This window comes from Polypterus senegalus, chromosome 4, assembly GCF_016835505.1.
Source record: "Polypterus senegalus isolate Bchr_013 chromosome 4, ASM1683550v1, whole genome shotgun sequence".
Lineage (NCBI taxonomy): Eukaryota > Metazoa > Chordata > Cladistia > Polypteriformes > Polypteridae > Polypterus > Polypterus senegalus.
The window spans coordinates 1,878,918-1,892,240 of record NC_053157.1 but is presented as its reverse complement, the minus strand read 5'-3'; the positions used below and the strand labels follow the sequence as shown (position 1 = coordinate 1,892,240).

Here is a 13,323-nt window from a genome sequence, read left to right as displayed (position 1 = left end):
CTTGTTTTCATTTTTCTTTCTTTATCATCATTGAGGTTATTTGTGTTTATTATTTTTCTAATTATGCATATTTATCTTTTTTTTTTTTTTATTTTAGAGTTTCCTGTTTGTTCTTCCTTGTTTCCTGTATTTTGGGGGTGGTTCATCAACAGGTGGCGCCACCCGTCAGTCTCCTCTGAGGGACTGCTCACTGCCTCCTGAAGGCTCATGGGAGTTGCAGTCCCCCGCGGTACATTGTATGCACTTGGAGTTGCTGAGTTCCCCTCTTCGTGTTGGTTGAAGCTCTTTGGATTTTGTGGCTTTTGGTCGTGTTTTGGCCCTGCTCAAGGATTTCTTCTTCTGTTTTTCATACTGGGACTCGGTTACCGTGGATTGTCTTGTAGGCAACTCCTTTTTGCCTCTTTGGCTCTTGTGAGGTTTTGTTCTTTATTGTCCCTTTTTGTAATAAACCTTCTGGTTTATGGTGGCTCTGTGGTTGAAGATCTGCACTGGCATCTAGAAGGTTGCTGGTTCAAATCCTATTGTTGTCAGAAGGGGTCCCCCTTGAGCAAGACCCTGAAAATTGCTCCAGGGGTGCTGTATGATGGCTGACCTGTGCTCTGACCTGCAAAGGCCATGGGGAAAAGGCCAAATAAAAAAATATATGTATATATTTCTAAAAAGATTTTTTTGTTTGCCCTTTCATTCACAAGCCAGAGGTTTACAGTTATCCACCCTCTTGTAGGGCTTTGACTTTATTCTGTAAACTCGACTTATAATTTGAGCTCTTAGCACGATGTAAGGTGAAGCCAGCCACTGGAGTAGGAGCTCAGGCTGCCTTTGGGTATTCCCTCACTGGCAAGTCACTCTGGGATTCTCGCCTGATCCCCCTGGTGCTCTTGGGGGTCTCACACCACTTTGGCCAGTTTGAGGTGAGCTGACTGCAATGAGGTGGGCATCTGAATGTTTAGGGAGGGCAACTCAATGCAAAAATAACGTAAAGAGCGCCCCCTCACCCCCAAGGATTTTCATTGGGTGGACAGATGACTCCACCCACCCAAAGCCACACCCCTGATTTGTTCCACTTTTAAAAACTCAGTGACTTTGTAGTTTGTTTCAAATCACCAGCACGCATTGTTATAGTTTTGTGAGGGCTTCCCAAAAATTCCTTCCTTTGATTTGTATGTGGGATGTTTTGTTGAAAAATGGCAGAGAACGACCGGCCAGAAGGTAAGCCAGAAACGGGCGGATCCATCCTTCCATCATCCAACCCGCTATATCCTAATACCTAATCTCAAAAATGGCGAGCCTGTCGTTCCTCAATGCTGAAACATTAAATACAAATGAAGTCTTGATTTTACGTCAATGGTGGGGAGCCACTTCAGCCGTCACCTTTGTGCTGCACCCACCTGGGCGATGTGACGGCAGCCACTCTGGCACCTGAACGCTCGCCACACCTCAGCTATTAGTTGGTGAAGAGGTGAGATTGTCAGCTCAAAAGGGACAAGGTGACAATTAAGGGGTTCAGAATCGACAAGGTCATGGTGGGCAACTAATCCAGGACATCGCGGTACACTCTGCTCTTTTTGGAAGATGCCCTGAGATCTTTAATCACCACAGAGAGTTGGGACCTCAGATTTGTAGCATGGTGTCCCTGTCACTGCACTGGGCCATCGAGATCGACGCACAGACCACAGGGTGAGCGCCCCCTACTGGCCTCACCAAAAGTAACCCAAGCTTTTCTGAGATCACTGATTCTAAACCTTTTTTTGAGTCGCGGACCCTTTGAAGAATCTGATGAAAGCTATGGACCCCCTTCAGCAGAAATAGTGCTTTCTTTATCGAGTTTTGATCGTCTCCTACATCTGTATGGTGGCCGATTTTATTTTTCTTGTGCAACATTTTTCTTGGCCTTTCTTTTTCTCACGAGTATGAAACTCACGCATTCAGCTTAGGTGAGATAAATACCTACGAGAAAAATAATACACGAGAAGAATAACGGTGAGAGGCAAAAATCATCGGGACCGGGCTGTATAGTCGGATCTTCTTCCTCTTCTTTCGGCTGCTCCCGTTAGGGTTCACCACAGCAGATCATCGGTTTCCATATCTTCCTGTCCTCGTCATCTTGCTCTGTCACCCCCGTCACCTGCATGTCCTCTCTCACCACACCCATAAACCTTCGCTTAGACCTTCCTCTTCTCCTCCTACCAGGCAGCTCTACCCTTAGCATCCTTCTCCCCTCATCTCTCCTCTGCACATCTCGCCTCTCTGACTTTGTCACCCAACCGTCCCACCTGAGCTGACCCTCTAATGTCCTCATTTCTAATCCTGTCCATCCTCGTCACACCCAATGCCAATCTTACCATCTTTAACTCTGCCACCTCCAGCTCTGTCTCCTGTGCCACCGTCTCCAGCCCATATAACACAGCTGGTGTCACTACCATCCTGTAGACCTTCCCTGTCACTCTTGTTGATACCCGTCTGTCATAATCACTCCTGACACTCTTCTCCAGCCACTCCATCCTGACTGCACTCTCTTCTTCACTTCTCTTCCACACTCCTCGTCACTCTGTACTGTTGACCCAAAGTATTTCAACTCTTTCACCTCCCCTCATCCTCTCCATTCCACTGACCTCCCTCTTATTCACACACATGTATTCTGTCCTGGTGGTCCTACTGACCTTCATTCCTCTCCTCTCATATCTCCATCTCTCCAGGGTCTCCTCAACCTGCAGATCACAAAGTCATCAGCAAACATCACAGTCCACGGGTACTCCTGTCTGATCTGGTCTGTCAGCCTGTCCATCACCATTGACAATAAGACAGGGGCTCAGAGCCGATCCCTGATGTAATCCCACCTCCGTCACTCCTACTGCAGACCTCACCACAGTCACACTGCCCTCGTTTATATCCTGTGCCACTCTTATGTACTTGTCTGCCACTCCCGACTTCCTCATCCAATACCACAGCTCCTCTCAGTCACCCTCTCATGTGCTTTCTTCAGGTCCACAAACACACAATGCGGCGACTCCTGTTCTTCTCTCTGCTTCTCCATCAACACCCTCAGAGCAAACATCTCATCTGTGGTGCTCTTTCATGGCATGAAACCATCCTGCTGCTCACTGATCATCGCCTCGCTTCTTAGCTGACCTTCCACTACTCTTTCCCATAACTTCATGTGTCACACACGTGCGATTGGGAGACAGCTGAAGGGCCTAAATGATAGAAACTCCACGCCAGACCAGAGGGTGGTGTCTCTCTCAATCTCTTGCTGACCATCCACGTGAAATCCTGCAGGGTACCGGCACCACTGATGACATCACTTCCGGTCCCCGACAAGGTCACTTCCGGTTCCGCGCAGATGATGACGCCACTTCCGGTCACAGACAAGGCCACTTCCAGTTCCGGTGCAGATGATGATGTCACTTCCGGTCACAGACAACGGCCACTTCCAGTTCCGGTGCAGATGATGACGTCACTTCCGGTCCCCGACAACGGCCCCAATGACATCATTTCCTTTAGTGGCCTTTAAAGCCACCATTTTACCTCAATACAATCAGTTCTGTTTTGGACTCGAATCTGTGAACATCTCTGTTAGAAATAACCGCAAACCTTCAGGATGTCTAAGTCTCCTTCTTGTGACAACACACACACACACACAGGGTGAGTCAAAATTCTATCCTCTGTGCAAGATGATTTACAGGAATGTCTCAAGGTGTTCGCCATCACGTTCAACACAGCACAACTAACGAGCAGCAGGGACACACGTGAACTGATGACACCACAGTCCGTATTCTGTCCTTTCCTGCTATCCACGCGCTCCTTCACCACACCCCATACCCCATACCCCATAACTAGGAATCACAGGGTGTCAAATCATAGCAGTGGTCCTCCACGACCTGCCCGTCGACCTGGAAAGGTGTGGTCGAGATGAAAAGCATCCATTCCAGTCCTGTGAACATAATTGTGACTCGCCCTGTACAGTATATGTGCTGTATAGTGAATGTAAATGTTCATTTTTACCAGACCCTCACGGACCCCCTGAAACCCTCCTTTAGGGGTCCACAGACCTCAGGTTAAGAACCCCTGTCCTAGATGGTCTCTCATTCACATGCTGAGCTTCAGGTGGGGGTGTGGGTGGTCCGGTGGTCCGGCCCAGTTACAAACGCTGGGGCAGCGTGGATGAAAGCCGAAAGCGGAGACTACAGTCTGATTTTTAAAACGAGAATGAAGTCGTGCAGACGTAGCCAAAGTCGGTTAAAGCCGGCCATTGTGAGTGGTGAGCGTTCAGTACATTGGTGTTAATGGCCCTCACTTCCAACAGGAGGCGCTCTTAGGACTTGTTTATGAGGGGAGGACAAATAAAAATGAAAATCCAGAATGAAGCTCTGATAAAGTGTGGCAGGCTTTGTGGTGTGCCGGCTGAGCCTTTGGACTTCAAGCCCAAGGGAGGTTGTGGGTTCAAATCCCACTACTGACACCAGTGGGTGTGGCCCTGAGCGAGTCACCTGACCTGCCTGGGCTCCAATTGGAAAAGCAAAAGAACAAACGGAACCCGTTGTGTCATAAATGTTGTAAGTCACCTTGGATAAAGGGAGTCCACCATATCTGTCAATGATAAAATAACGATGGAGGGTATTAATAAAAATAATATTAATATAAATAATGAATATAAAATAATAACAAAATCCTTTTTTCTTTCTTTTAGGTCATAGGATTTTGCTTTTCTCTTTAAGGGGTCCGTCTCAAATGAAGCTGACCACTCTTAGGGGAGTCAAAGGAACAATAAGCCCTGATGACAAGTCAGATAAAAGGACCAATGAGAAGAAGCCGTCGTGTTGTTCATCAAAGACGTTTCCATACTCACCGCCGCGGACAGACAGGCCGACACGAGGATGCTGAACGAGACGAAGGCCTTCATCCTTCGGCGAGTCAACCTGAAATGTAAGGAAGAGGCCGTTAGTGAAAGGGGGCTCCGTTTGAGAGGCGCCACACAAATGAGAGGCCCTGACGCGCCGTCCGCTGGTCTTCATCATTTGTGAACTGTGCACTTCTTCCTCAGCTTCCTCGGCTGTTCTCTATTTATATTTCTTAGATTTTGTCTCTGTCGCTATTATTCTACGCATTAAAAGGAAATCTGAACCCAAAAAGAATGTTACAGACCCCCGTGTACCTTGTAGTGGTGACAGAGAAAAAAAATTGAATCTCATGTTTTCACGCAGAATAAAGGGAATGTGACATCATAGGCGTCAATGTGACAAACACCCACGAAAAAAAATCCCAAGTGACTCGCGTAAGTCACGTAATCCACAGGTCACTAAGCCAGTTGTGTGCTCAACACGCGTGCTACGGTACCGTTAAGTCGTGATAACTGGCGCACAACACTAAAATCTCACACCGTCACTCTTGGGATTTTCAGTTGAAGACAGGACTCTTGACCAGTGCATGATGGGAAGAGGCGGGCCTTCCACTCAAACAGCCACTCCCAGGGAGCTTTAGTTTCAGTTTCACGTGCCCTGCTCATCACTATTTTAGCAAAAAATAAAAGCAGCCGTTCTGCACATTCAGAGCGTACAACTGGCTTAGTGACAAGCGGGTTAAGTGACACGAGTAACGTGAGGCAAAGAGGCGGCTCTTCGATTCAGCCAGCTAACCAGATGCCCATTCGTGGTGACACTGCAACACTGGGAGGCTGCCATCTAGTGTTCTGGGGGTACAAACTGTCCCCCCACCCCAAACCCATGGCTGAGTAAAGTTCTCAGTGAAGTTCTGGCCAACATCCCATCCCTCACAACATGCCATTGTGTTATTTGATTGATGGCTCCGCCCCACTCATGAATATTAATGAATTACCATACAGTGGCAGAACCAATAGTAAAATTCAAGATGCAAGATGTTCACTCGTCCTCAAGATGTCCCGAGCATTTTGTGGGCTGAACTCTGCATAAAGTCCATTAAAACGCACTTCGCTGACAAATTCAGAGGCTGAGGGACACTTGGAGCGAATTCCAAGATCAACGAAAGGCACAAGCGCAGCCAAAACACAAATGAGGCATCCACAATGAACCGTGGGAGACCCCCCGAATTTGTAGAGTGGAGTTCCTGGCAGTGAATTTCAGGGGGACCACCCACAGAACACTTAACACATAAGCAGGGCAGCGTATATCCTGGCCACAGACACGGCCGAGAAGAAAGGAAGGTGAACATGAACACGAAAAAAGAATCAAAACTGAGCAAAAGAGACCCCGACGATGACCTTGACCCCATGACCTACTGAGTCACACCTCAGGACTCAGCACCCTGTTTAGGAAGGTTTGCATTTCCCATTTCTTTATTTACAGCAGGTGTTCTCAACCTTTTATTGTTTTTACTGAGGGCCGCAGCTCTTAGCTGTGAATAAGCCAAGTGGGCCGCACAGAGAGAACGTCAAAAGGACACCACATGTCAGACATTGAAAAAAATAAAAATAAAATGAACCTAACGGGGTAATGACATCCAGATTTAATTAATAATATATAATAAAGCCACGGGCCTGTTCCTTGAATGCCTTACACTGGTGAGAATAAAGAACCACGGAGTGCCTTTCATTGGCATCGGTCTGTCGGTCTGTCGGTCTGTCTGTATTTGAACTGTTTAGTACGTTTCATTTCTATTTATCATATGATGCCTTCATCTCTCTCTGTCTATTGTAAAGCGTTTAGCCTGCCCGTATAGCTGTTATATAGTGGAGTGGCGGCTCTGAGGCTAGAGATCTGCACTGGCAATCAGCAGGTTGCCAGTTTGAATCCCGTAAATGCCAACAGGGACTCTGCTCTTATCTAGGAGTCCATGTCGGGAGGCAGCAGCCGATACTTGTGGTGCAGTAATGGAGGAAGAAGAGAAAGGTAAGTAATTGTGTGTTGTTCTTGTGCTGAACTGACTGAACACGGGAAAGAAATCACAGAGCATGAAACTGCCTTTTATTGTACCGAAAGTTGTTGTTTGGGTCTCAGGGCGCCCCCTGGTGGCCACAAAATCCAGTATATAGGATGAGGACGAGGTTAGGAGCACACACTGATGCAGTGCATTGCTGCACCCACCACACGACAAACCAACTCAGAATCCAGATTAGGACCCGAGTGCAGCCATGCAACAGGTGACACCTGAACACCACACCAGTTCAGATTGAGTGGAACAGCGTGAGGTTTCGTATGGTGGCTGGAGTGCCAGTTCTGCCACCAACCCCCAAGTTTATAGATAGATGTAAAAGTATCTATCTATCTATCTATATAGTGCCTTTCATTCTATCTATCTATCTATCTATCTATCTATCTATCTATCTATCTATCTATCTATCTATATAGTGCCTTTCATTCTATCTGTCTATCTATCTATCTATCTATATAGTGCCTTTCATTCTATCTATCTATCTATCTATCTATCTATCTATCTATCTATCTATATAGTGCCTTTCATTCTGTCTATCTGCAGTACTCCACCCACAGATACAGGGTCCTGCCGTATTCAAGATGTTTAAGAACAATACAATAACACACACTAATAACTACATACGGCTCGATCTGAAGGACTGGCATACTTTATTGTGCCAAGACAATATCATCCTAAGGTTACAGAAAGTGTCGGCACACCCTGAGCCCTCTGAGACCCCCACTAGTGCTTGGGCCCCACAACTGCTGATCTGCTTAGCCCTGGCACTTTGAAATGGCGCCCCACTGTAACTTGGCACTCCAGACTGCTGTACCCTACCACAGGACCCAGAGAACATGACAGGCAGGGCACAGAGAGGACCTCTGGTGGCTGCTGTGTCATCCTGGTCGACTTTAATTTGGTGTCTTCTGACAGAACTTGGCTGTGGATTTGTGTGCTGGCAGATTCTTTCATCGGAGTTAAGTATTAAATGATTATTTGTGTGTTGAGCGATTTGGGATGTTGATGTCGTCGTTGTTGTTGATGTCGTTGTTGTTATTTTGCTCCCTTTGTGGCTTTGAGGTGGCACAGCAGCACATGAGGCCCCCTGCTGGTCACATGCAGTATTATCACGTGCACAGACCCCAGTGAAAGGCGTCGATCAACACGTCACACTCCTGCACTCTCTGTCACTTTGACACGTCCACCTTGGCACGCGGTCCAGCACACTCGCTAAGGGGGCACATGAAGGGGTTACTGGGGGTCTCTTGAGAAGGAATAACTGAGTATTGTGCTGCATGTGGAAGGACCACCACCAGTGCATACGAGCACAGAGTACACAGGCCGGATGTGACAGAGGGACACAGTCACAACTCTGGTAGCTGGGGTCCTGACTAACGAAATCACATGTTTAACGACAGCAAAACAACAAATGAAATGGAATGGCTTTGAAATGGCGTCATAAGCAGTTGAATTACAGTATTAATATTGTTATTCATGTATTATTATTACATTAACTTATGTGACGCTCTGCGTGTCTTGTGTTTCATGTCAGGACAGGCGTGTACTTGACGTGTCATCGCTACATAAATGACAATGAGGCCCATCCTGCGTGCTGCGGCCGTGTGCCTCTCCCAGAATGCAGCGACGCAGATGTGGCACATAATATCCAAAAAGGGCAGGGCCAAGGGTGACATCAGACCCAGGGACACACCCCCACCCCACCCCGCCCACCATTTACCCCCGAGTCGGAGCTGCGAATGACGTCACACCCGAGTTGACCGCGTTCCAGTAAAACATTCAGAAAAAACAATATGGACGCCCAGGGAATCCTTTGGTGTGTTTGATCCATCGGAATAAATATCAGTTGACAGCAACACATTCCCCGGAATTTCACGTATCCAAACACCATAGCAACGTGTCCACAGAGAGACCACACCGTGTGGACCACTGAGGTAATCAGACACAGACGGGCTAATCAACGGTGTGACACTACAGCTGTCACTAAAGTCACCATATTGGAATGACGTCACCATCCGACGTCGGACAAACTCGGACTTGACAGACCAGCCCAACATTTGACTTCCCACTTCAAATGGGACGTAACATTAATATACGTCAAGTCGCTTAAGAACCCCCCGGTCGGAGCCGACATTAAACGAGACCCCCACTGTACACACAAATGGCCGACACTCACGCCAAACACGTTCAGTGCTGACACACCGAAGCCCTCCCTGCTCGTGTCCACTCAGCACCTCTCAGATATCCACACACGTCTGTGCCCACCTCACCTGGCACACTGAGCACATGACAGGCAGAGACTCGCCGCACATGCAGAGCTCCTCTACACGTTGCCCATCAGTGCTGCGTACAAACACAACGGGACGAACCCCAAAACTCCACACACACACACGTGAGTGCAACTCTCACAAATCGGCGCTCTGCAGCCCCTCTAGAGACACGGAGAGCAGACGGACCGAACACAAGGCAGCTCTGCCAGGCCAGTTACCACACGTAATGCCGCATGCAGACAGGCACTCTCACCTCGGGCATCTCTGTACCGCCAGTTGTGGCCACCAGGGAGCGCCCCAGACACAAGTCCCCTGTTCATTTATTAAACCAAGAACCTTCAATGGGCTCGATAATATTATTGTTATTATGACTGTTATTAATGCATTGTATTTATATAGCGCCTTTCCTGTGCTCAAGGCGTCTTTTCCATGAACTCATCCCAGCAATCCAATTCTTTCTCTTTTCCCCTCCTTCTCGACTCCGACTCTCCTGGGTGAGCTGAAGCGACGCCTTTTACGTCAGACCCGGGACTCCCTCTGGTGTGACAACATAACAGCCAGGAAGCACTTCCGGGTCAGGCGGACCCTCCCTTATGATGTGAAGTTCTTTCTTAGCAGGAGCCCCAAGTACCCTCCACAGGGCTGCCCTATCGGGACTACAGCTCCCATGCTGCCTTGCAGGTGTACATCTGGATGCTCGATGACGAGAGTACTGCCACCTAGAGTACTGGAGTAATAAATGGCCGTCTCCCTGTGTCCATCCCCTCTCATGGCCTCCTGGTTGGGAAAGATGGCAGCAAACAAACTGGCTGGGATGGCAGAGCTGCCCATGCCCTTGTATTCTAAAGGAGTCATTAATGCCATCCGGGACTGCAGCTAACCCGTAGCATCTGTGACCCAATGCCCACACTTACACTCGCACAGGTATACGTTACACGTTGTACGCATTCAGACAGCCCTCACAGGTGAGCTCACATGCAGAATGTCCACCCCACAGGCGTGGCACACAAATGCACACCGTGGACCACCCTGTAGAGCACGTCACACACACACATATGTGCACAGCACGTTGCCTACCCACCAGATGGACTCTCGGCCCTCTCGTACAGATGCCCTGCAGATGCCCCACAGGCACACACACAGCTGAGCCGGATGATGTCCAGAATGTTGTACATGTGTGCCATATTCACACAGACACAGACTGTACGCTGGTATAAAGAGCTGTGGCAATCTGACACACACTTCCCATTCATGAAACCTTGTGAGCCCCTGAGGAGGCGTTGGGCGAGTTAAACACCCGAGTGACTGAAGGACCGGATGGTCTTGTCTCGCTTGTCCAATTGCTTCTGCATTCTTATCTACGCACTCAAAGACACCCCAAACTGGCACCCATAACTCAAGAAGCACGTTAAGAACTCTAAAGTGCCACCCTTTAAAGGGCACCCTCGTCTCGCTTGTCCGTTTGCTCATGCGCTCTTATGTACGCACACTCACTCGGCCCTCCCTGTGGGCACAAGGACCCTCCACGCCCGCCTGTACCCCAGCCTTCCTCCATAAACACACACACACACCAATGAACCCACCATGACCCGTCCAAGTGTGCCCCTGCCCTGCCTTTCACCGTATTCTGTATACTCAGCTGAGCGCACACACCCGGTGGGTTGACCAGAGAGGAGGTTAGGTGGGGTATTCGGCATGTGGGGTCCTCCTCAGGTGGGTCGCCCGGCTGGCTGGCTGGCTGGCTGCACTCACTGCTTATACGATACAAGAATCCATTGAACTGAAGCGACGCGGCCCCTCAGAGTCGCCCGGCTGTGCCTTCGCTTGCCCCTCTCTAACTCCCCACACACCTTCTCCCGCTCCATTGTGGACTTCATGTCAGTAGTACGAGACCCCCGGTGACCCCCCCACTGCCTCTTCTCACTCCCCTCGGTTTCCTTACCTAACCGAGCGTTTTGACTTACTGGATAAGATGGGCGACTCTTCCCCCCCGCAGCGTTGGGGGTCCGTAGCTCCAAAAAGAACGGCCGTGAGACGAGTTTTTTTCCCACCACGTCCTCTTCTTCCAGCTGATCTTTCCCGTCTGTGTTTTTTTTTTTCCGCCTTCTTCTCCGCTGCTCCAGACTGGCAGACGATTACGGCCGGCTGATGTCACAAGGTGTTGCGTTTCCCTCGATTGCACCAACCGAGCACCCGGTGTTTAGAGCTAATTATAGCTGACTGCCGACGCACCGAGGGAAAGTTGGGCTTCGGGCCCAGTCGGCTTCCAGGGCTAAGCTCCCCTAAACAGAAGGCGTCTGCTGTGACTTAACTGTCACTGTCACTGTCACTTCAGACCCCCTGGGGACACAAACACCCACTGGCAAAGGCCGAGAAGGGATTTGACTTGGCATTTTATTGGAGGGGCCTGGCAATGCCGTATGAGATAAATGACAATGTGAACGAGTAACACTGTGGTGATAGTGCTGTGAAAAAGTATTTGCCCCCCTTCTTGACATCCTAAATATTTGTCACAATGAATGGCTTCAGATCTTTAGACACGATAAAAGAAATCTGAGTGAACATACAGTACAGCGTGTGGCCAGGGGGGCAGAAACAACAGACTTAAAATTTGTGGCGCCAACCGGGTGGTCCTGTTTACTACAAATGGCAAATAAACAAAAGTAAATTACGTAAATTGGTGTAAATTACTCAGGATGATTCTCTTTAAGGGGAGCCCCATCTAGCAAATGGCGCCTCCTTCTGGGAATCTGGCATTGTGGTGGTGAGGGGACCGGAGGGGGCGGAGTCAGGCACCCTCAATGGGCGGTCTCTCTGTGCTGCAGTGTTGGTAAGAGCGCCCAAACCCCCCACATCGGCCCGGCAGGTCATTACATTATATTACGCATGCGTGTCAAGTGCCATTGGTAGGAAAGTTATCCATGTGTAAAAGTGATTGCCCCCTTAGCTACTCAAAGTTCATTTATAACTTGACTCGGCTGGCTGTGTTGTTAAACGTAAACCAACCCTCACCAAGAAGAAGAACAAGAGACCCCAAGGACGTGAGCCAAAAGCTTATGGAAACTTCCCAATCGGGTGGACGTTGTCACCAGAGTGGCACCACAGTGAGGGACTTCCGGACCAAGAAAGGCCAAAATGACTCCAAGGGTGCAGCCACAACTCCTTCAAGAGGGGTTACTGAGGATCCCAGCAAAGACCTCCGAAGACCCCTGAAGGCCACCCCAACCACAGCCAAGGTCAATGTGCAAGATCCCACAGTACCAGGAAGTGACGGGATTCATGGGAGAAGAGCAAAAGGAGAAGCTCTGCCCTCCAAGAGTGAAACATCCGGTCGATCCCGAGACTTTGGGACTAAAGTGCTGTGTAAAGACGAATCAAAAGTGGAGCTCTGTGGACGCCATGCGGCCCCCTACGTCTGGTGCTGGACGGTGACGACGGGGGGCAATTACTTTTACACAGATAAGCTAACCTCAGGCTCCTCTTTTCTAATATTGTGTTTTGTCTAAAGGGTCTGCGACCATTCATTGTGTAAAACGTGCAAAATCACAGGATTGTTGCAAGGTGGGGGGGCAATGCTTATTCACATCGCTGCTCAGTTTTAATAATAATATTAATAGTGATGCCTCTTAATTATTTATATAGTGCCTTTCTCGTGCTCAAAGTGCTTCACAAATGTTGACAAGCGTGCAGCAGCTCAGTAAACACCACTGGGCACAAATGCTCGAGGCGCTGCCCATCCTACCACCCAACCCACCTTTGTGCCTTCAGGGGCCATGCCAGTCTTCTAGAAGGATCCGTGTTGTGACCAAGTTGGTCACACTGCCTCCCAGAAAAGAATGAAAGGGTGCCATCTAGTGGTGAAGATTGGTGAAGTGCCATCCGTCCATTTTCTAAACCCAACTCTCAAGCCAGAGCAGGGAGGCTGGGAAGCTGAAGCCCACCCTAACAAGCATCGGGCACAAGGCAGGAACAACCACTGGCCAGGGTGCCAGCGCTTGTGGTCCTGTTCAAACAATGAGGATTTACTCCAACCACATGTCCCCTGCACAGAGCGTACAATGCCACGTTGTGCTAAAAAGCAGCCCGAGTCGTTTATGGGCACAGCCAGGTTTTTGTGTTCCTGCAGTTCCTTGGCTGCACGGGTCAC

The 13,323-nt window shown here is 49.1% G+C and overlaps 1 protein-coding gene across 2 annotated transcripts in view; it reads right to left on the bottom strand.

The window, feature by feature from the left end:
- The window catches only part of LOC120527078, a 32,591-nt gene extending 21,213 nt beyond the window's left edge, over window positions 1-11,378 (bottom strand). The window contains exons 1-2 of one of the 2 annotated variants that reach the window (XM_039750135.1): window positions 11,119-11,378; window positions 4,847-4,916 (exon numbers count right to left, since the gene is read on the bottom strand). In XM_039750135.1, coding sequence (XP_039606069.1) covers window positions 4,847-4,900 — 54 coding nt within the window. In that variant the 5' untranslated portion in view covers window positions 4,901-4,916; window positions 11,119-11,378. The remainder of the gene's footprint in view (window positions 1-4,846; window positions 4,917-11,118) is intronic. The other variant, XM_039750134.1, reaches the window with a different exon arrangement.
- Between the last annotated feature and the right edge of the window lie 1,945 nt (window positions 11,379-13,323).